General features: G+C 38.5%; 1 protein-coding gene across 1 annotated transcript in view; it reads right to left on the bottom strand.

Annotated features, from left to right (window-relative positions):
- Positions 1–20,968, bottom strand: part of CSTF3 (cleavage stimulation factor subunit 3) — a 78,167-nt gene extending 57,199 nt beyond the window's left edge. The window contains exons 1-3 of the mRNA XM_065402954.1: positions 20,780–20,968; positions 3,697–3,798; positions 3,472–3,567 (exon numbers count right to left, since the gene is read on the bottom strand). Coding sequence (XP_065259026.1) covers positions 3,472–3,567; positions 3,697–3,798; positions 20,780–20,809 — 228 coding nt within the window. The 5' untranslated portion in view covers positions 20,810–20,968. The remainder of the gene's footprint in view (positions 1–3,471; positions 3,568–3,696; positions 3,799–20,779) is intronic.
- Positions 20,969–21,282: the final 314 nt, after the last annotated feature.

Below are 21,282 nucleotides of genomic sequence, written 5' to 3' on the forward strand. Positions count from 1 at the left end.
TTTCTTGAAGTCACTGTAGAAATAGGAACCAAGGTGAAAAGCAGGCTGTTTCACTGCTACAGGTTTATATTTTTGTGTAGTAGTAGTTTTGTCTCCCATCAGTGAAGGGAGTCAGAGAGGAAGTGTACTCAACTCAGATTAAGTCCAAATCTATGTTCAGATTCATTCACACACTACAAAGTCAGTAGTTTTCATAAAAAACCTTGAGTACCCACAGCATCATTCAGCATACCAAAAAATGGTATTGTAAAGTATCCAATTTACTGTATACTTATTTTCAAATTTGATGACAATAAAGGTTATCATAGGTAAGTGATGAAAACTGCTTCATATAATATGCTACAATAGTCCACCAGGGAACACACTCGAACAGCAAAAAGACGAGACAGCGCTGCAAAAATATGTAATTCTGAAGTTAATAAAGGTAAATATTTTAGTAGGGTTTATAGCTCTCTCCAAAAATTATAACAGAGAAAAATGAAGTACGGGAGAAAAAGATTTGTCTATATCACAGGCTAAAATATCAATGCTGAAGACTAATTTGAATTGCTTTCTACTCAAAGGTATAAAGTGTGACTCAAAAAAGGTCAATTCCTGAAATCAGCTAAAGGGAGATTTAAAAATGCTTAATATTTAAGACACTTGAATTTTCATAAAGAAAATAGCTGAATACAGCTATTCCACATTAACGCTAACAGATCCCAGAGGGTATAATCTTCAACCTAACTTATTTCCCTATGCAATACACAACACTTAAATATTTTGTTCCTAAGTTTCTTCCTATGTCATTCTGTCAAACTCTTAAGAGAAAGACTTTCACTACCGCTAAAGGTGAGAAAGCAAGAGAAACAATGATTTGTTACCCTCTTTGCTTCTCTGTGATGTATAAAAGGTAACTATGAAAACTGTGTTTTTCTTTGAGAGGAAAAAATCTTTTTGTTGTCACATTAGAAATTCAGGTCTGGTCTTCCAGAAAAAGTGTAGACTATGGATGACTGAACAACTAGTAGGTTTAGGATTTAAAATACCATGGGAATGAAGCTCATTAAGAACTCCTCTTGATGAAGTTTCAACATGCCCACCCACTTCTGTTCAGGGCTGTGAAATTTCCCTATTCACATTTATGGATCATCCAAGAAAAGCCTCGACCAAGGTAAGAAGACTAAATTTGATATTTCTGATATGTCTAAAGTAATAAACAAGCAGAAAGGGTTTTCTTTGTACAATTATAAAGCAACAATAAAAGAATCCACAAACCAATTAGTCTAGCCCCTATCTCAGGTCACCTTTAAAATGAGTTTGTATCAGTATTAATTTAGGTTCAACTACATTGTTAGAAACATGTATAATTCTGGAGTTACTTTGAAGCGGTCTGTTCAAAGCATACATGAGGCATTTTAAAGCAACATCTAGGCAGTATTGCCAAGTAATCCAATTTGTGTGTTCATTCTTGTCAATGAAGTCAGAAGGGAAAAAAAGCAGCAGCAAATTAACTTCTTACACTGAAGTCTACACGTTACCAGATAGAATTGTTAAGGTAGAAATGAACAATGCAGGTTTTCCATTTATACCACTAACTGTATAGGTTACTACAGGGAAAGTTACTAGAAGGAAATAGGTTCAAATTTAAAATCAAAATTTTGGTTTAAAAAAATTAACTTTGATTTAAGAGAAATCAAGCTTAAAATGCAACATGCTCAAGACACCTCTGTCAAAATACTAAACCACAATTGTTTTTCCTTCATCTTTTTGAAAGATTTAATTCTATCCTCCATTTATCCTACAGGTCAAGAGTAATTAAACCCACTATATTCATGACTATAGTTAACTCAATGCAAAGTTATTATGTAGTATGTTACTGAAATATCACCTGAGGGGTAGCTGTATCCTAAACTGTTTATGCTTCAATAGTATTTGTGCTTATATATACTACTAACTTGTTCATTAGTTAAAAGGTATGGCATTAAATAAATGACAAAGAAGAGTACTTCTGTCAGGCCTTCTTCAAAAGATCCAATACAGAAGTGGCTTGAGACTTCTTGCTTTAATACAAGAATGGCTCCTGGTGACCCCAAAAAGCAGCACAGGTCAGCTCTCATTCACCTCTTAAGTTAGGGGCATCTCCAGTGAATGATAACAGTTCTAAATAAGCACTAATGATCCCAGAGAGAGTTTTGATGAAGTCCTGAGGCTAGGGTCTTGATCCTGCAACTTAGATCTGCATGGTTGCAGGAGGCAGAGGATCGACTTAGTTGCAAGATCTAACGTTAAGATTGGATAGGAGATACCCACACATGAATGTATTAGAGTACACACACCCACACATGTCCTGTCAGCTGATATCTCACTAACTTCTACATATGATGGGAAACGAAACAGTGCCAATTATAGGATATGTAAGCAGAGTGAATATTTGAATTTATGTTGCATATTTTACACCTAAGTATAAACAGTAATTCAAGTACAGTATGCAAGATTTTCAGTTACAACCGACTCCCTAGTTCTTTGCATTACCTTTAAAACTTTTATCTAGTGTCAGAACTAATTTGGACACAACTTATATGATATAGTAAGGATTAAGCAATGTGGTTTGCCACTCAGATTCCTACTCACCAATCTGCAGACATTTATTTATTCTGAGGTTAAACTAGGTCATTTATCATCTAAGGAACAGAAATCCCCTGCATTTGAGGAGTTTAACTAATAAAAGACTTGTCTATATTTATCAAAATTTATAGCTTAAGAATGCCAGTGAAAAGCATGTGTACCAGGATAAACTATCAATTACCTACAGAAAGTTAAAAAAATATAATCAAAATACCCATACAAATAATTTCATGGCATGGCATGAAATAAAGACTGTTTGGATTGGTCTTTGGGCATAGCCAACGGGAACAAAATACAGCTACTATTTATATATATAAAAATAGTTCTGTAAGTTAGTTGGACTTTTGATGGTTTAGTCAATATTTATGCGTAAACTATGCATTTTCAAGACACTTTACATCAGAAATAATCTTCCTTCCCACACCCTCCCTGGAAAAGACTATTTCAGAGACACTCAAAATATCCTAGGAAGCAAAAATATTAAAGATTCAAACATTCATAGAAAGTAATTCAAATTCGTTTGTACATATGAGCAAAAAATGAGCTCTAAATAAATGACACAGGAGGCAATAAATTGACACGACAAGTAAATAAAAGGCTAAAGCACTCCAATACCATTGAAACGGTTTTAATGTTGTTGCAATTCCATAATGCAACAATCATCAGCTCATAAAAAGACCCAAATACTTGAGAATTCATTTTAATTACTCTTTTGCACCTATTTTACAAAATAAAGGCAAGATATGTTTAAAATCCTCCTTTACCTGGATTTGTTTATGTGCCTAACTTCAGTTATGTTTATCATAGAATGTAAACGTAAATTCCTATTAAGTGTTATATAAGAAAGAATGTTAAAATATTAACCTCTGCTTCAATGTACAGTTTCCAGAATCTGCCAGAACTGGGGAACTGGGCAACAAGGCGTTCATAGGTCTTCCGTGCTTTGTCTATAGGTTGATTCTAAAAAATTGAAAACCAACAAACAGCATTTACAATATTATGATTTATGTAAATGTTTATATTGACTTCCAGAACCAAATAGTGTGAGTGGACCCATAGATAAGGAAATGTAATCCTATGTCACTAAACCTGTGCCTCTCGAATGAGAATGCTCCAAGCGTCAAGGTCATATGGATTCTCTTCTAATTTCTTTTCAGCCTTCTTCACTTTTTCTGGAACATATTCAGCAGCCTAGAAAAAACAAAGTAGAAGCGTAAGTACCTATAAGCAGAGTCTGAGGAGTCCAATACTACTTAGAGTATAAGTTTAATGTCTTTTGAAAATATAGCATTTCACATCTAAAGTAAAATGACTATTTTAATGTAAAGCAAGTTTTCCTTCAGAAACATTAAAATGTATTTCCCAACAGAAAACATTCAAAATTTGGTGGCTCATTGCCCAAACTAGAAGAAATAAGTTAAATAAATAATATGATAGTGTAAGGCTATGTCTACACTGCGCACCTTACAACGGCACAGCTGTGCTGCTGCAGCTGTACCATTGTAAGGTGTGCTGTGTAGCCACTCTATCACTGAGAGGTACCACCTCCAACGAGGGGCGGTAGCTTCACCGCTGAGAGCACAGCTCCGCTTTTCGTTGTTAAAACTTTTGTCATCCAGAGGGGTGTTTTTTCACACTCCTGAGTGACAAAAGTGGCAATGTAGACACAGCCTAAGTCCGTAAGAAACATCTTGGCATGTAAGCTTGCTAACAAGTGTTCTGTATTTGTAATTCTATTTAACTGATTTATTATGGTTCTTAAAAATGCACGAGAACATGAATTTGAAGTTAAGTTGTATTGTAAAAATAATTAAAGTACCAAAAAATACAGTTAATTAAGTTAACACTTGCAAAAAATACATGGCCATACTGCACATACTGCAATTTTCCCTCTTAGCAAGTTCAGTAACAAACTTTCAAATTGTCATACCTATTTTAAGTCAAAGACATTAAACAAACCAACTTCTGTGAGGACCACTGTTATGTTAAACTACAAATTCAGCTGATTTTGAGGCTGCTTTGTTCAAACAAGTGTGTTTAGAAGTTATTTCTTTTAACAGTAGGTAAGGTTCTCACCACACCACTCTTCAGTAACTCAAAATAGATGAAGTGGTTTGCTCACATTTTCCAAAAACAGTTCAATTTCAGTCAAATAAAATATGGAAACTTTCAGCCTAAGCACTGGATGTTTCAGTAAGCTATGTCTGTGAAAAAAAGGGGTTATGATCAACTGTTTTTCAATCATAACTATTACTAAAAACTTGGTATTCTGTTAGACTTAAATTTCAAAAAGAAATAACATAACTACATATTTTACAGCCTCAAGTACACCAAGTATATTTAAGTACTTGACAACCGTTAGCATGCTTAGAGTTGTAGCACTAGACAGTAGCGCTAGAAGAACTTTAAAGAACAAATGGGGATTTCCATTCTGAAGTTTACTTGGCACTAGATGGTTTAAAAAAAAAAAAAATATACAGACCTGCACAACCTTAGGATTACAATGAAAGGAAGACAGGCAGCAGACAAAACACTTGGTTATGGAAGAACAGCAGCTATCAGCACTTCATACCATCATTCACACTTACTAAAGCAGGAGATGACAAAGCAGCTAAGAAGCACAACAAATACTGACAATACATTGAACACTAAATGTTGTTTTAGTGTAAGTCAGCCAATATCCATCCCCGTCACAGAGCTTGTCTACATCATGGTAAATGTTTTCTATGGGAGTGTGATTTCTAAAGCACACTACACTCTACCACACTGATTGGTCTCTGTAGACCCTGCTGGTGTGCACCAAAGGTTTTTTAGTGCATTTTAATGTTAGAATTGTTTCAAACAGCACTATCATAAAGCACACCAGCAGGGTCTGCATGAACCAATTAATGCACAACATGTTAGTGTGCTTTAGAAATCACACCCCCTTAAGAGTGCATTACCCCACCAAAGTCTCATTATTCCAAGAATATAAATCCAGTGAAATAATGGACCCCCTTGGAAGACCATATTCTCAGGCCTGGAACGGAACAAGAACTACTGTTAGGATAATTTGCATGAAATTTTAAAAGCCTCAATGAAATACTAAATCCACAAAAAATTTGTTTTAATTAAAAATCCAAAAACAAAACATACTTTATATCTGCAACAAGGCTGAGTTAATGCCAGTGCAGGAACCTTAGCTTTTTCATTTTCATTATTTTTTTTTTTTTTTACTGTGCATTTCATACATATACTAAGGTTCCCAAGACCACCTGATAGCTTCAAAAAGATCTATTTTAAAAAGTTTCTATTCATTCAGTGCTACCAAGTTTCAAAATGCCATTTACATACTAACAATATATCATGTCTGAAATTCTTTAACTATATGAGCAAAATTTGATTTTCATTAAACTTTATGACATACTTATGGAGTACCAAAAATAAACAAAGAAAATGTCAGGGAAGACATACTGACACCAGGAAAGGGGGGGGGGAGGGGCAAGGGGGAGAAGAAGGGACAGTAGAGAAGAGAGAAGTCCGTGGTAGGTAGCGCTGCCAGCTCTACATACATATCTTTAATGTGAGTCTTCCCCAACATTAACTCCCACCCCTACCCCCCAATTCACAGCAATTCATTCTGGGACACGAACACCATGAGAGCCCAAAACACAAGCGAAACATACCTAAAACCATTAGTGTCATGAAGCAATACCCATTTTAGTAGATAGCTTTTAAAAATTATTTGACTACAGGTGATGGAAAACAGCAGGTGTTTATAAATCTAATTTGTCACATCCCTACTCTTTCAAAGTTCTGACTTACAGTGCTGCGTATTTACTGGGAATCGCAAAGTTTCTATGAAAAGTCACCACTTAATTAGCTTGCTTTTTGCTTTAAATTTAAAAGTTCAGTTTTACAGCACTTCCAAATGGACTCCTTTTGGGAAAATATATACGAAGTTTGTTTCTTGTATTTGGAATTTACAATGAAGTCACAAACTTCACCAAAGTTTAGTTCACAGACACCTGTTTTTGCCTTAGTGAAGTTATGAAACAACATGATGGGAATACAATTTTGCTCCTGGCAAGTACTGTTTGCTTAGATGACACTATTGTTAACTTAAAACAAGTAAAACTTGTTAGTCTGACTATGCTATACAAGCTCAAAAACAACATGCTACTTTATGAGGATTTAGTCTCTATAAACCTGTCTGTAGAGAAACAGGGTCCTTTTTAGGTTGGAGGATGGGCTGTATCACAGTAGTACATCCTAACAATGACCCAGTAGACTTATGTAACTCAAACAGCATGGTGCAGGATCACTGTGAAATTTGGGTGTAAGAAGAAAAATGACAAGCTTCATTGTTCTCCTGATGTTTTAACCCTTTAAACATTCACTCAGAGGAGTAGCTGCTGCACTGTAGTTCCCTTGTTAGCTACAGAAGGCAACAAAGGAGGCAAACTGGTAATTGGTCTCTACTAACTGCAAATATGTAAGACCCTGCCCATTTTACAATTTTTAAATTAAGTTATATTTTAAAGGTAAAAATTCTTCTATTTCTTATTCAGAACTGAAACTAATTCTCAGCTTTGTCAGTAACATTTCTAAATATATTTTGACTGAAGGAGCGCTTTTAAATTGAAATCTATTTCCTATTTGATACTGTGGCAAAGTGGAAACTAGAAGCACTAGTGGTACCAAAAAAAAAAAATCCTTCCCTCAAGCAGAGAAACTTTCCCCATTATCAGTGCATGGATTCTGCCAGAGCTCAGTTTGATGCTGTTTGATCTAAAAGTTGGAAGTAAGACATCACCACCTACCCTGAGAGGCAAGCTGAGTAAGCAGTTCACGGGAAAGGCATTCTTGGGTAAGAGCAGCCCAGTTCAGTGAGTAAGGTTAGAGGCAAATTAAAGCCCATACACTAATCCTGCAAAACTGAAGTCCGTGAATTGATTTGTTCCTCTTTATTATACCAGCTCCAATGCAAGTAAAGAGGTCCAAATGGTCACAGATCTATTGTATTTTTATATCATTAGGTAAAGGTGATTAAAGAAACTTCAATTTAAAGATCACTAGATGCCTGAAAAATATTTTTAGTTTAACTTCATGTGTTTGGCAGCACTTGTGTAGTGTCATTTTCGCCTGTATAGCCAATGAAGCCCCTACATCACAATCAGTTACACATGTTTAACTTTACACACAAGTAATTCCACTTAAACAATGGAATTACTGAAGTATGAAAAGTTAACCATAAACATAACTGCTTGCAGTAAGAACTTAAATTAATCAGTTTCTCCTTTTGTGTGAAGGTGATTTTTTTTTTTTAAATAGGAAAATCCTGCAAAGCCAAACACACTGATGGAAACAGTTGTACCTAAAACTAATTTTAGTTTTCAGATGACTCAATTTGAAGTTCATGAGGACCCTTTCAAAAGATGATCTAACATGTTAATTCAATGAGTTCACCCCAAACCAGGGGTCAAATGCTCCACTTAGTCTGGTTTATCTGGGGCAAAACAAGACATATTTCAGGACTAAACTTTACTTTGAATTTTCTTTGGCAAGTCATTTCAAGGAAAAATTCATTCACATCCATTTCTACATTGCCATCAAGAGCGCACTCAATGGTTTGACTCTCAATTCCCTGATCCCACGGCATAGCAGACTCCAAAGTGCGTAACAAAATCAAAACTCAAACAACTCATTCATATTTGAGCTCAATTTGCATTTACTGAAAGGTATTTGGCAGGCAGTTTAAAACCTCCTCCTGTTCATGTGGTTTAAATACAGTTAAACTGGTTCACGTGGACAGGACATCAGTTTAAACAGTCATTCACAACAGCTGATTTGAGCTTTTTTAAAAACCACTTGAGTAACTACTGTGAATAAGGCTAGGTCTACATTCAAAAGTTGTCAGCTCAGCTATGTCGCTCAGAGATGTGAAAAATTCGCACATATGAGCAATGCAGTTAAGCTGACCATCTACTCCAACCTCTAACTGTACAAGTATGTTTGGACTCTACTTTACAATTAAGAAACTTAATTGTAAAGAAGCAAATGAGGCTTACACCTCATCCCCCCATCCCCCTTTTGAGGCTATTCCACAGATCTCAGCTTTTGGACCACTTTTTCTCCTTAATTTCTTCCCAGTACACCTAGGGCTTATTGATAAATGTAACCAAACCAAGGAATTGATTACAAACAGTTACATAGGGACTGGAAATAACTGTCTGCATAACCAGACCAAAAACTTCAATAATCCATGGTTTTAGCCATACTGTAACCAAGACACCCACTTATATATAAAGTGTTAACAAGCCCTTTGTGCCATCCTAAATATTTTCCCCCTTGGTGTTTACCTTCCAAATACCTCTACACTTCTACCTGCTCTGCCTTCTGATCACTCTTAACACTGCAAAGTTAAATTTCACTTCCCATGCTACATCACTCAAGACTAGACAGCTTTCTGTAATTTAACTGCTACCACACATACACCTCTACCTCGATATAACGCTGTCCTCGGGAGCCAAAAAATCTTCCTGCATTATAGGTGAAACTGCGTTTTATTGAACCTGCTTCAATCCACCAGAGTGCGCAGCCCCGCCCCACCCCAGAGCACTGCTTTACCGCGTTATATCCAAATTCGTGTTATATCAGGTCGCGTTATATCGGGGTAGAGGTGTGTTTTTAAAGTTGCACTTAAGCGAAATAAGATTTTATTTAACACTGCATATAGAATCTGGAAATGGAAGAGACGATATAAAGAAGTACATTAACCCCTGCTGTAGTACATTTACTAGGGCTCTGTCCACTGACTTTTGTATCCAAAATAAATCAGCTAAAGTATAACCCTGACAGTATATTTGAAAGGGATCTAATTCTTTAACAAAAAATGGCAGGAAAATCTCTCTGCATTTCAGTGGAGCTGAAAGGTCACAATCATGATTTCTTAATAAGCTTTTCTATGGTTCTAAATGCCATTGCATCTGAGCATCTCACATTCATTCTCAAAATGGGGAAGTAACCATGAAGCAAACAAATTACTTGCCCAGGCTCACACAGTTAGTTTGTGGCTGAGCTGGGAACAGAACCCAGATCCTCAAGTCAATCAGTGTCTTAACCCTAAGGCCATTCTTCCTCTTTGGGCTCCAATGGGCTAGGCTGTACAAATACACAGGGAGAAAGTCCCTCCCCAAAGAGTTCACAAAAGCAATAAAAGTGTGAACAAAAAGGATGAAGGGGGTAGCAGTAGGAGTGTAACAGTAGTAAGAATCACACGATAGGAATCATTTATGTAGGCTAACTACTGTACAACTTGGTAATGTTTAAATTAAAAAAAAAATTACATAATATCAGATATGCCCAACTGCCCATGAATTTAGCCATCATTAGTAAGCCAATTGCTCATAGGTGTCACAGCAGAAGAGGGCCTCAAGGAGGCAAATGAATGAAGTGAAGGCAGAACAGGGTGGATAAAAATAATTTTTTTTATTTAAGTTAAATAGGTTTATTTTAAAAAAAGATAAATGTATTTGAAATTATGACAACAAAAATGAGGAAGTTAATTAACAGAAATTAAAAAGGTACAGTGCCAAAAGTGAAAATCCCTGCAAGATGCATGGAAACTTTTTAAGGAAACCATAATAGTGGCTCAACTTAAATGTATACCCCAAATTAAAAAACATAGTAAGAGAACAAAAAAAGTGCCACTGTGGCTAAACAAAGTAAAAGAAGCAGTGACACACAAAAAGGCATCCTTTAAAAAGTGGAAGTTAAATCCTAATGAGGAAAATAGAAAGAAGCATAAACTCTGGCAAGTGAAAAATATAATTAGGAAGGCCAAAAAAGAATTTGAAGAACAAACTAGCCAAAGACTCAAAAAGTAATAGCAAAAAATTTTTTAAGTAAATCAGAAGCAGGAAGCCTGCTAAACAATTAGTAGGGCCACTAGACGATCTAGATGCTAAAGGAGCACTCAAGGACGATAAGAAACAAAATGAATTCTTTGCATCGGTCGTCACGGCTGAGGATCTGAGTGAGATTCCCAAACCTGAGTCATTCTTTTTAGGTGACAAATCTGAGGAACTGTCCCAGATTGAGGTGTTGTTAGAAGAGATTTTGGAACACACTGATAAACTAAACAGTAATAAGTCACCAGGACCAGATGGTATTCACACAAGAGTTCTGAAGGAACTCAAATGTAAAACTGGAGAACTACTAACTGTAGTTTGTAGCCTATCATTTAAATCAGCTTCTGTATCAAATGACTGGAGAATAGCTAATGTGACGCCAATTTTAAAAAGGGGCTCTAGAAGTGATCCCGACAGTTACAGGCCGGTAAGCCTGACTTCAGTACAGTACAGACCCGTTTACGCGCAGATGTCGGGAGTCAAGCCGTTACGACCGCGGGTTAACGGACCGCGGGTTAAGAGGGCCATGCTGAAAAAAGTGCCTATGATTCACTTAGAAAAAAACGCTGTTATTTTCTGCTCTTTCATAATCGCATTTTTTTTCTCTTATGAAGTCTGTCATTCGGCGCAGATGAATGATTTCGATATTTTCCGCATTTTGATCCTCCGTAAATCTTACAACAGTTTCTACAGCACTAAGGGCTTCTGTGGGCGAAATTTTGACCTTTTCAACGACATCCTCGTCACTGTCATTTAGGCCTGCGTTATTAGAATTCTCGCCATCACTTTTGCGGTCCGACGTAGCCTCGCAGCCCGTTAATATTTCTTCCTCGGACAGAAATTCTGAAGTCGGGCAGTCTTCTTCCATCTCCAGCCACTCGGTAATGATTTCTGGCGACGTATCCAAACTAAAATCTTTTATCGTTTGAAAGAGAAGTTTACCTTTATCCTCTTGTCTGCATGCGTTTGTAGGACATCTTTTTCTGAAAATCCTTCAAAGTCTGGCTCTGAATCAGTGCCACTGCTGAGTTTTCCGAGTATGAGCCGTCTTTGACAGAAAAGGCATCACCGAGAGCCTTCATCCAGCAGTTTTCAATGGACTTTTGGTTTACTCTGTCCCAAGCTTTTTTTAACTAAATAATTTCCTTCATGTTCAACTGTTTCAGGAATTCGGAAATGCCTGAAGACGTGCATGACATGATCACAGAAATCAGCTCCCGTCGATAATTGTTTTTAAAAATCTGAATAATGCACTGGTCTAAACGTTGAATTTTTGATTTTGTGTTGAATGGTAGGTACAGCACTCAAATTTTTCCATTGTTCGATACCAGTGATTCGGCTGGAGGATGGGCTGGACAATTGTCAAGTAGCAAAAGTGCTTTGGCTTCGAGTTTCTTTGATTGCAGATGCTTACGAACAGCTGGAACAAAGCTGTTGTGGAACCAGTTGTCGAAAATGTGTCTTGTCATCCAAGCATTTTTGCTGTTAGCATATATTACTGGCAGTTTGGCTCTATTGATGTGATTAAAGCAGCGAGGGTTATGAAAGCGGCCAACGAGAAGAGGGGTAAGCTTATGGCTGCCCGTCTTATTACTACAAACAAGAAGAATCACACAATCTTTTCTCTTTTTAAATCCAGCTGTTTTCTCTGTCTCGTAATTAAAGGCTAAAGTCTTATCAGGTAGCAGTTTTGCAAATAAAGCTGTTTCATCACAATTATAAAGTTGTTCTTCGTGGTAGTCTTCATTTTGTAAAATAGATTTTAACTCGGCGGGAAACGCATTCGCGGCCGATTCATCTATCGGCTTTCTCCAGAAATAGATACCTGCGCTATGCCATGACGCTTTTTTAAACGACTTATAAACCCCTTGCTGGCTTGGAATGATTCATCCCCCATTAAATTTCCAAATTTTGTCGCTTGGGCTTGAAGAATTGGCCCACTTAGCAGCATTCCTTTCAGCCTTTCCGGAGCAAACCACATGCACATCGCTTTGTCTATTGTGGGTTTTGCTGAATAGCGCACACGTTTTCGCTTAAGCCCCGTGGCAGAATTGATATTTTGTACAAAGCCATTCAGTTTAGATTAGTTTTTTAGCCATCCTCGGTGACTAGATTCGGCAATCCCAATATCTTTTGAAACTTTGGCCTGGGTTTCTCCTCTATTTACTCGATCTATTGCAGCTAGCTTTTCTTCTACAGTGTAGGAACGCTGACGCTTGCCCTCTGCCATTATATTAGGTCTACAGTTAAAATTTTCTCATGTAGTATATATATTACTATATAACTACAGTACTACTGTATATATTATATATATCTCTAGCGTGACAATGACTAAATGTGCGTGATACATCTTTATCAATATCGGTAAAGACGTACAACACGTTTCTGCTCCGCACTTCCTGTCAATTTCTGTCAGTGAGTTAGTGAGCAAATCTGTAGCGCTACATAGCAAGTTCCTGTACCGCATGTTAACGAGTCTCGCATGTTAAATAGGTAGCACTGGGAGACATGGTGCTACCGCGTGTGAAGCGGATTCGCCTGTAAACGGGTCGAACATAAAAGGGTCTGTACTGTACCAGGCAAACTGGTTGAAACTATAATAAAGAACAAAATTGTCAGACACATAGAAGAACATAATTTGTTGGGGGAAAAGTCAACATGGTTTTTGTAAAGGGAAATCATGCCTCACCAATCTACTAGGATTCTTTGAGGGGGGTGGGGGGGACAGCAAGCATGTGGACAAGGGGGATGCAGTGGATATAGTGTATTTAGATTTTCAGAAAGCCTTTGACAAGGTCCCTCACCAAAGGGTCTTAAGCAAAGTAAGCTGTCATGGGATAAGAGGGAAGGTCCTCTCATGGATTGATAACTGGTTAAAAGATAGGAAACAATAGGTAGGAATAAATGGTCAGTTTTCAGAATGGAGAGAAGTAAATTGTGGTATCCCCCAGGAGTCTGTAATGGGACCAGTACTATTCAACATATTCATAACTGGAAAAAGGGGTAAAACAGTGAGGTGGCAAAATTTGCAGATGATACAAAACTTCTCAAGATAGTTAAGTCCGAAGCAGATTGTGAAGAACTATAAAAGGATCTCACAAAACTGGATGACTGGGCAACAAAATGGCAGATGAAATTCAATATTGATAAATGCAAAGTAATACACATTGAAAACCATAATCTCAACTATACATATAAAATGATGGGGTCTAAATTATCTATTACCATTCATGAGATTTTGGAGTCATTGTGGATAGTTTTCTGAAAACATCTACTCAATGTGCAGCAGTCAAAAAAGCGAACAGAATGTTGTGAATCATTAAGAAAGGGATAGATAAGATGACAGAAAATATATTGTCTCTATATAAATCCATTGTATGCCCATATCTTGAATACTGCGTGCAGATGTGGTCACATCTCAAAAAAGATATATTGGAATTGGAAAATGATTAGGGGCATAAAACACCTTCCATATGAGGAGAGATTTAAGATTGGGACTTTTCATCTTGGGAAAGAGACGACAAGGGGGGAATCTGATAGAGGTCTATAAAATCATGACTGGTGTGGAGAAAGTAAATAAGGAAGTATTTACTCCTTTTCATAACACACAAACTAGGAGTCACCAAATGAAATGAATAGGCAGCACATTTAAAACAAACAAAAGGAAGTATTTTTTCACACAACACAGAGTCAACCTGTGGAACTCCTTGCCAGAGGATGTTGTGAAGGCGAACACTATAACAGCGTTAAAAACAAAGAAGAACTATATAAGTTTATGGAGGCTCGGTCCATCAATGGCTATTAGCCGGGATGGGAAGGGATAATGTCCCTAGCCTCTGTTTGCCGGAAGCTGGGAATGGGCAATGGGATGGATCACTTGCTGATTACCTGTTCTGTTCATTCCCTCTGGGGCACCTGGCATTGGCCACTGTCAGAAGACAGGATACTGGGCTAGAAGGACCTTTGGTCTGACACGGTATGGTTGTTCTTATGTTCTATCGTAAGGCCTAAACTTACAATAATCTACTAAAATCATTTAAATTCAATAAATATTCAAGCCATACATATTTGCTGCCAAAGTTTTAAGTAAAGTCAAACCACTGAACCAGAGGAAGTGAGTGGCTAAGCACCTGGAACCAGAGTTTGTTGAAGTGCTAAATCAGTTTTTGACAGCAGTTGCCTCTTATGCTGATGAAGAGGGCATATTTTCTTCATTTCAGTTTATTCATCTAGTTCAGTTAAAAATAACGAAACAGATTGGGAGTTAAAAACAGAAAAACTTGTTTTCCTCTTCATACCTATGACTAAAGAGGATGCAATCTACTACTTCTAAAATCTTGGTAACCAGAAACAATCAATTCATTTCACTAACTACTAATCATACTTCCTGTTTAAGTAATCAGTTAGTTTTAAATGCAACACATTTTGATACACTTTCTTCTTATGCATCTCTAGCACTTTAAGGACAATTTAACTAAAAAAATTTTAAAATGCTTTTTTTTTGTGCATTTTTAAATTGAATTCCAATTTCCATCCAAATACAGTTTGACACATCACAGGCAAAATAAAGTAAAATAAAAATCAATGTGTTAGTCACCATTTTCTAAAAACAAAAAGAGGAAACAAATTAAGCATCAGAATAAATATATTTATGCTACATAACTACTTACATGTGTACAGACACAGTATATGCTAACCCAGGGGATAAAGCACCAAGTATATGTAGAGGCCATAGTTTGTCGCAAAACATGTTTTGATGGTTACCAACCAATGAGAATGAACCTCTCTTTAGGAAAAGAACTAAAAAGTACAAATACAGAACACGACTAAAATCAAGTACACCTCTACCTCAATGTAACGCTGTCCTTGGGAGCCAAAAAATCTTACCACCTTATAGGTGAAACCGCGTTATATCGAACTTGCTTTGATCCACCGGAGTGCGCAGGGCCCCCCCCCCCCGGAGCACTGCTTTACCGCGTTATATCTGAATTCGTGTTATATTGGGTCGCGTTATATCGGGGTAGAGGTGTATTTAAATCAATGTTTCCAGTTTGGTGATTTAAATCATTATCAAAATAATCCACCCTTGGGTAGTGGCTTTACAGATTAGATTAGCAATTAGATTAGTGTTGTTTATGTAAAGGCAGTGTGGAAGGAAGAGATATTTGTGGGAAAGGTGAACAAATGGATGTTCCGAGGCTAGCACTATTGATAAAGCAGGTAAGAGGCAGGGATAGAAGCAAAAGATGACAAGCACAGAAAGGCAGATATGCTGTGGTTTGACAGTCACAAAAAGTGAGGGGGAAACGGGGAGTTAATGCAAAGATCAAGGAGAGAACAATACGGATAAATGATCAGGTTTTCAGGCAAATATGACCTTGGATACAATGTATTTCGTATGAAATTGAGAAAATAATATGTCAGGCAGATTAGAGTTGCAGTAATCAAAACAGGAGACATTGAGTACCTGGATGAGAGTTTCTGATGTCTGGATAAAGAGGAAGGGTCAGATCTGAGAGATGTGGAGAAAAAAGCAACAGGATTTAGACAGAGGCTGGATGTGTGGGGCAAGGTGTAGGAAGAATTCAGAGATGACCTCAAACTGAGTAGCCTGAGTGACACAGAGGTTGACAAAAGAATGGACAGATTAGGGTGAGCTTTGTGGGGAAAAATAAGGAGCTCTCTGGTAGACAATGCTGTATTCAGTCCTTGAACCCATTACAGACCCTCCCAGCTATATATGGACTTGGACGGATAGATGGGGATTCCAGTGGTGTAGCCAGCTGTACCATCTCCTGCGCAGCCATCTGTATAGGGGAACAAGTAGAGGCAGACCTGCATGCACTCCAGAAATCCCTAGCTGGTAGTTGGCCTTCAGAGGCATCTAAAGCTAGGGCATAGCTTAAAGCAGTACTTAAACTGCTCTACGCTATCTTGAAGTGGCAACCTGGAGGGAGGCAACCTGGCACCTAGATATCCGCCTAATCAGAGAGTTGTCACACCTCCTTTGTTGCGCTCAGTGGAGACTGGGTGCAGCAGAGGATATTGAGTCCACTAAGTTTAAGTTGGCAGTGAGACATCCAGGACCGAGAAAGGAGGGATCATCCTGACAACAGTCACTGTAGAAATAAAAGACGTGGGAAAACAAGGCAAGGACAGTATCGCTGAAGCCAAGGGAGTTCAAAAAGGATATGTAACTGTATCAGCAGAACCAAAGAGGTCAAGGAGAATGAGAATGAAATAAAAAGGCCTTGAGATTTGGCCAGAAAGAGGTTGTGAAATACCTTGGTAAAAGTACTTTCAGTGTAGTGGAGGAGGGGAGTGAGTTGGAGGATTTATTTAATCATGTTATTCTCTGTGGTTTCATTTTTACCTTGAAAACCTTTTAATATTAAAGTGTATTCTGTTATCATTGAAATGGGAATCTCAGACATTTTACATTGATCCAGGGAACAAAACTGAATCCAATTACACTTGCATCCTGGTAAAATTCTTTACCAACTGCCCAGTTCCATATTTTTAGAAACTGAAAATACTAGTACACAGATAGTGTACTATCCTTAACAGGCATTTCTAAATTTCATTCTGTTACAGATACTTTAGTTGTGGTTAAAATGTTCAAAAGCACTAAAGAGATCTGGATGTCTAAGTCACTTAGATTACTGGAAATTTTACCAAGTACATTGAAGAAGCTGTGTCCTGATCCTTGGATTATACCCACATGGTCAAAACCCTGTGTCTGCACAGAGCCCCATTGAAGTAAACTGGGTGGGAGGTTCACCAGCATGGATACAGTTAAAGGATCATGGGATTAGTAAGAAATTGAGTTAGGGCAGGGAGGAAAATATTAGCAACCTTTAATATAAACCATACAAGCTTCAAAACCTTATGTGAAATTACATGCTTTAGACAAGCTATAAAGAAATCTCAAACTGCATATGCTTAAGGGCCTGATCTCTGAAGTGCTCAACACCCTCAACTATCATTGGAAAACAGCATAGCCTTGTCTACACTAGGTAATTAAATGGTAATACCAGTGATAGAACTGGTGGGAGATCTAATGCTGACAACAGTCCAGTGGGATCTAGCATTTTTACCATCACACAAATTAATCTTACTAACAGCAGCTGTACCAATGGAAGGTAGCTCATGGACCTACATTTCCGTACTGCAGACAGTATTGGAGTTGATGATGCCCTTCAGGACTTGGCCCTCAGGTGCTAAACTTAAGTATTTTTCCCTTTATACAAAATTTACTCACATGTAAACATTACTAAAATTGATAATCTCACCACCACCTTCCATTCTCATGCTGCACATCCATGAACAAGGAGTCCTGAAAGTCCTTTGACTATGGAAATCCTCAAATGCATGGCTACACAAGAATAATTATACCAGGAAGCTTACTTTTGGAATGGTTTTACGCTTACTGTGGACGGGAAAATATATTTTTAATTTTTCATAAATGACTTTCTAATAGTCTCTGCAGTGATGAAAAAGGTATACAATTAAGTCACTGCCCAGTAATTTTGTCTTGTTGAAATTTCCATGAAACTACACTAAAAGTTATTTCCAAGAGGTAACTCTTCATTAAACAACTTCAAATTGGCCAAAGGATTATCAGTACAATTCCATTCAATTTTTAAAGAGAAACACTAAGATTTTCCTATGTAATGTTGCATATAAAATATTTAGAACATAAGAACGGCCATATTGGGTCAGACCAAAGATCCATCTAGCTCAGTATCCTGTCTTCCTACAGTGGCCATTGCCAGGTGCCCCAGAGGGAATGAACAGAACAGGTAATCAGCAAGTGATCCATCCCGTTGCCCATTCCCAGCTTCTGGCAAATAGGGGCTAGGGACACCATCCTTGCTAATAGCCACTGATGGACCTATCCTCCATAAACGTATCTAGTTCCTTTATTTAAAAAAACCCAACAACACGCTGTTATAGTCTTGGCCTTCACAACATCCTCTGGCAAAAAGTTCCACAGGTTGGCTATGCGTTGTGTGAAGAAATACTTCCTTTTGTTTGCTTTAAACCTGTTGCCTATTACTTTCATTTGGTGACCCCTAGTTATTGTGTTATGAGGAGTAAATAATGTGTCCTTATTTATCTTCTCCACACCAGTCATGATTTTATAGACCTCTATTATATCCCCCCTTAGTTGTCTCTTTTCCAAGCTGAAAAGTTCCAATCTTCTTAATCTTGCCTCATACAGAAACTGTTCCATACCTCAAACCATTTTTTTTTTTGCCCTTTTCTGAACCTTTTCCAATTCCAATATATCTTTTTTGAGATGGGGTAATCACATCTTCACACAGTATTCAAGATGTGAGCTACCATAGATTTAGATAGAGGCAATATGATATTTTCTGTCTTAGTATCTACTCCTTTCTTAATGATTCCCAACATTGTTAGCTTTTTTGATTGCCATAATTTTACATCAAAATTAGATAAGTATGGGAGCATCATAATTCCAGTTGCAGTGAACTTTACAAGGAAGATGGCTGCCAAGAAGTAAACAGAGTAACTGTGATTAAGAAACTTTCCATATTGGTTTCAATGGGAAAAGCACTGAATTTTGAATATTTATTAGCTCAATTTTGCTATATACTTTTGTGAAGTCTATTTTCATTTAGCTTGTTTTAATTTCTTTTACTTTACAGGCAGACAAGATTTGAGAGCTTTATGTTAAAATAGATAATGAGGTCCCCATTTCCCCCCCAAGAACCGGTGTTCCTTTGAAGTGTCTCCCCATAACCTAGACACTCACTTTCCCCACTACTAAAGCCTAGGGCGAGAAGTGGGGGTGATCATGCTGACTTACAGGGAAACTTCTCTTAACTCACACCTCCATTAAAAAATAAGTTCACTAAGACGGGAAGAGCAGAACCATCAACTTGTATAAGTACTGTATATATGTGGTCTCCATCTCCTCTGAGCTTGTTTCCATCACTCCTCCCTGCTTCAGAAACTTTGGGTTTTCCCCGCAAAGTGAGTATGGACTTAAAATATAGCTCTGACTGGCAGAGCAGGCTCTTCAATACCCAAAAGTAGAAAGAAAGAAAGAAAGAAAGAAAGTGTGCTGGTAAGTGAAGAAAGCATTTCATAGTAACACCAGTTCTAAGGGGGCTGATGTACAACACCAGATTGTATCTGCCTATAAAAATAAACAAAAACAAGTTAATGAAAAGTTATTTACCCATAACAGCATAATTAAACACACAATGAAGTTGATGTAAAAGTAATTAAAATGAGGTATTTGCCCGCACAAAAAGTAACCAGGAAGAGATTCCCTCCATTACAAAACTGTTCAGGGGAAAACAACCACCTCTGTTGAACAAAAAGAACAGGAGTACTTGTGGCACCTTAGAGACTAACAAATTTATTAGAGCATAAGCTTTCGTGGGCTATTTGTTAGTCTCTAAGGTGCCACAAGTACTCCTGTTCTTTTTGCGGATACAGACTAACACGGCTGCTACTCTGGAATCTGTTGAACAAGTACGTTTTAATATTTTCATTGTTAAATGTGTTGATTAAAAACATTTCTGAAATTTAGAAAAGTCACTAGAGTTTTGTTTAAAGGGTCACAATCTCTTAGTATAAGCCCAAAGCTTAAATTTATTTTACAAAGGCAAATAAAATATTTGTATATAAACAGCTTAATTGGGTTTCAACTATCTTCTGGAGTCTGAAACCGAGATATTACTAGTAGTGCATGGCATCCAGAAACTGAAACCGATTACACTTCCTATTGTCTAAGTTGACTCGAAAGAAAACGTGCTTGCCAACATGGATGGGGAAAGCGAATTTTTAAAAATTTCTTCGGTTTAACTAGTCTAACAGGCCAGCACCCACCGTGAACGCATGCAAGGCGTTTCCCAACTGTATTTGGTTAAATATGGAAGTCTGAGGTTTCGTACAATGTGTGTTGGGGGAAGGCGAGAACGGGCCCATTCTTTGATTGTGCCACCATCCTACAGTAAGGCCCTGCAGTTGGCCGGGGGAGCCTAAAGTCTAAAGAGCAAAAAAAAAAAAAAACCAACCTGTGTTCCTCGCCTGTGCTCCGCGCCTCCCACCCACCTCCCCGCTGCTCCCATGCACACATCCAGCGGAGCCCTGCGGCTCGACCGCCCCCTCCCCCAGCCACAGACGAGGCTCGGCCAAGCCGCTCACCCAAGGCCTACGCGGGCGCGCGTACCCCCGTCGCCACTGCCGCGCTGCCCACCCCAGGCCGCTGCCCCTAGGGGACCGGCCTCGTAGCTCCCGCTCACCTGGTCGCCAGCGGCTCCCTCTCCGGACATGGCGGGTTAAAACAGGGCCGAGCAGCGGCCCCTTGAGACAGATTAAAACCCTTTAAAAAGCGACCAGCGCTGCGGCGGCTCCCCGGGTCCCGCCAGCCACACGGCCGCCGCCGCCGATTCCAGCAACCCAGGGTCCAGAGAACAAAATGGCCGCCCGTCCGCCCCCGATCGGCTTTCACTGGGGGTGGGGTGGGAGGAGCGGCACCGCGCGGGGGCTGCTGGGTGGCCGAGGGAGCAGAGCGTACGCGCGAGAACTACAGAGAGCGACGAAACTGTAGGGGCGCCGCGCTGCGCTGAGACTAGCGGGAAAGGAGGAGACGGAGAGAACAGCGTGTCACGCACACCCTCTGACCTCAGCACGCCGGAGCGAGGCGGAAGTGATTGATGTGTGTACTATAGGTGGGATTGGTCTATGGAACGGAGCAAAAGGAGGCTCCCTTGGGCGGACCGAAGGGAGCAGCTCGCACTCTCCC

This window comes from Emys orbicularis, chromosome 4, assembly GCF_028017835.1.
Source record: "Emys orbicularis isolate rEmyOrb1 chromosome 4, rEmyOrb1.hap1, whole genome shotgun sequence".
NCBI lineage: Eukaryota > Metazoa > Chordata > Testudines > Emydidae > Emys > Emys orbicularis.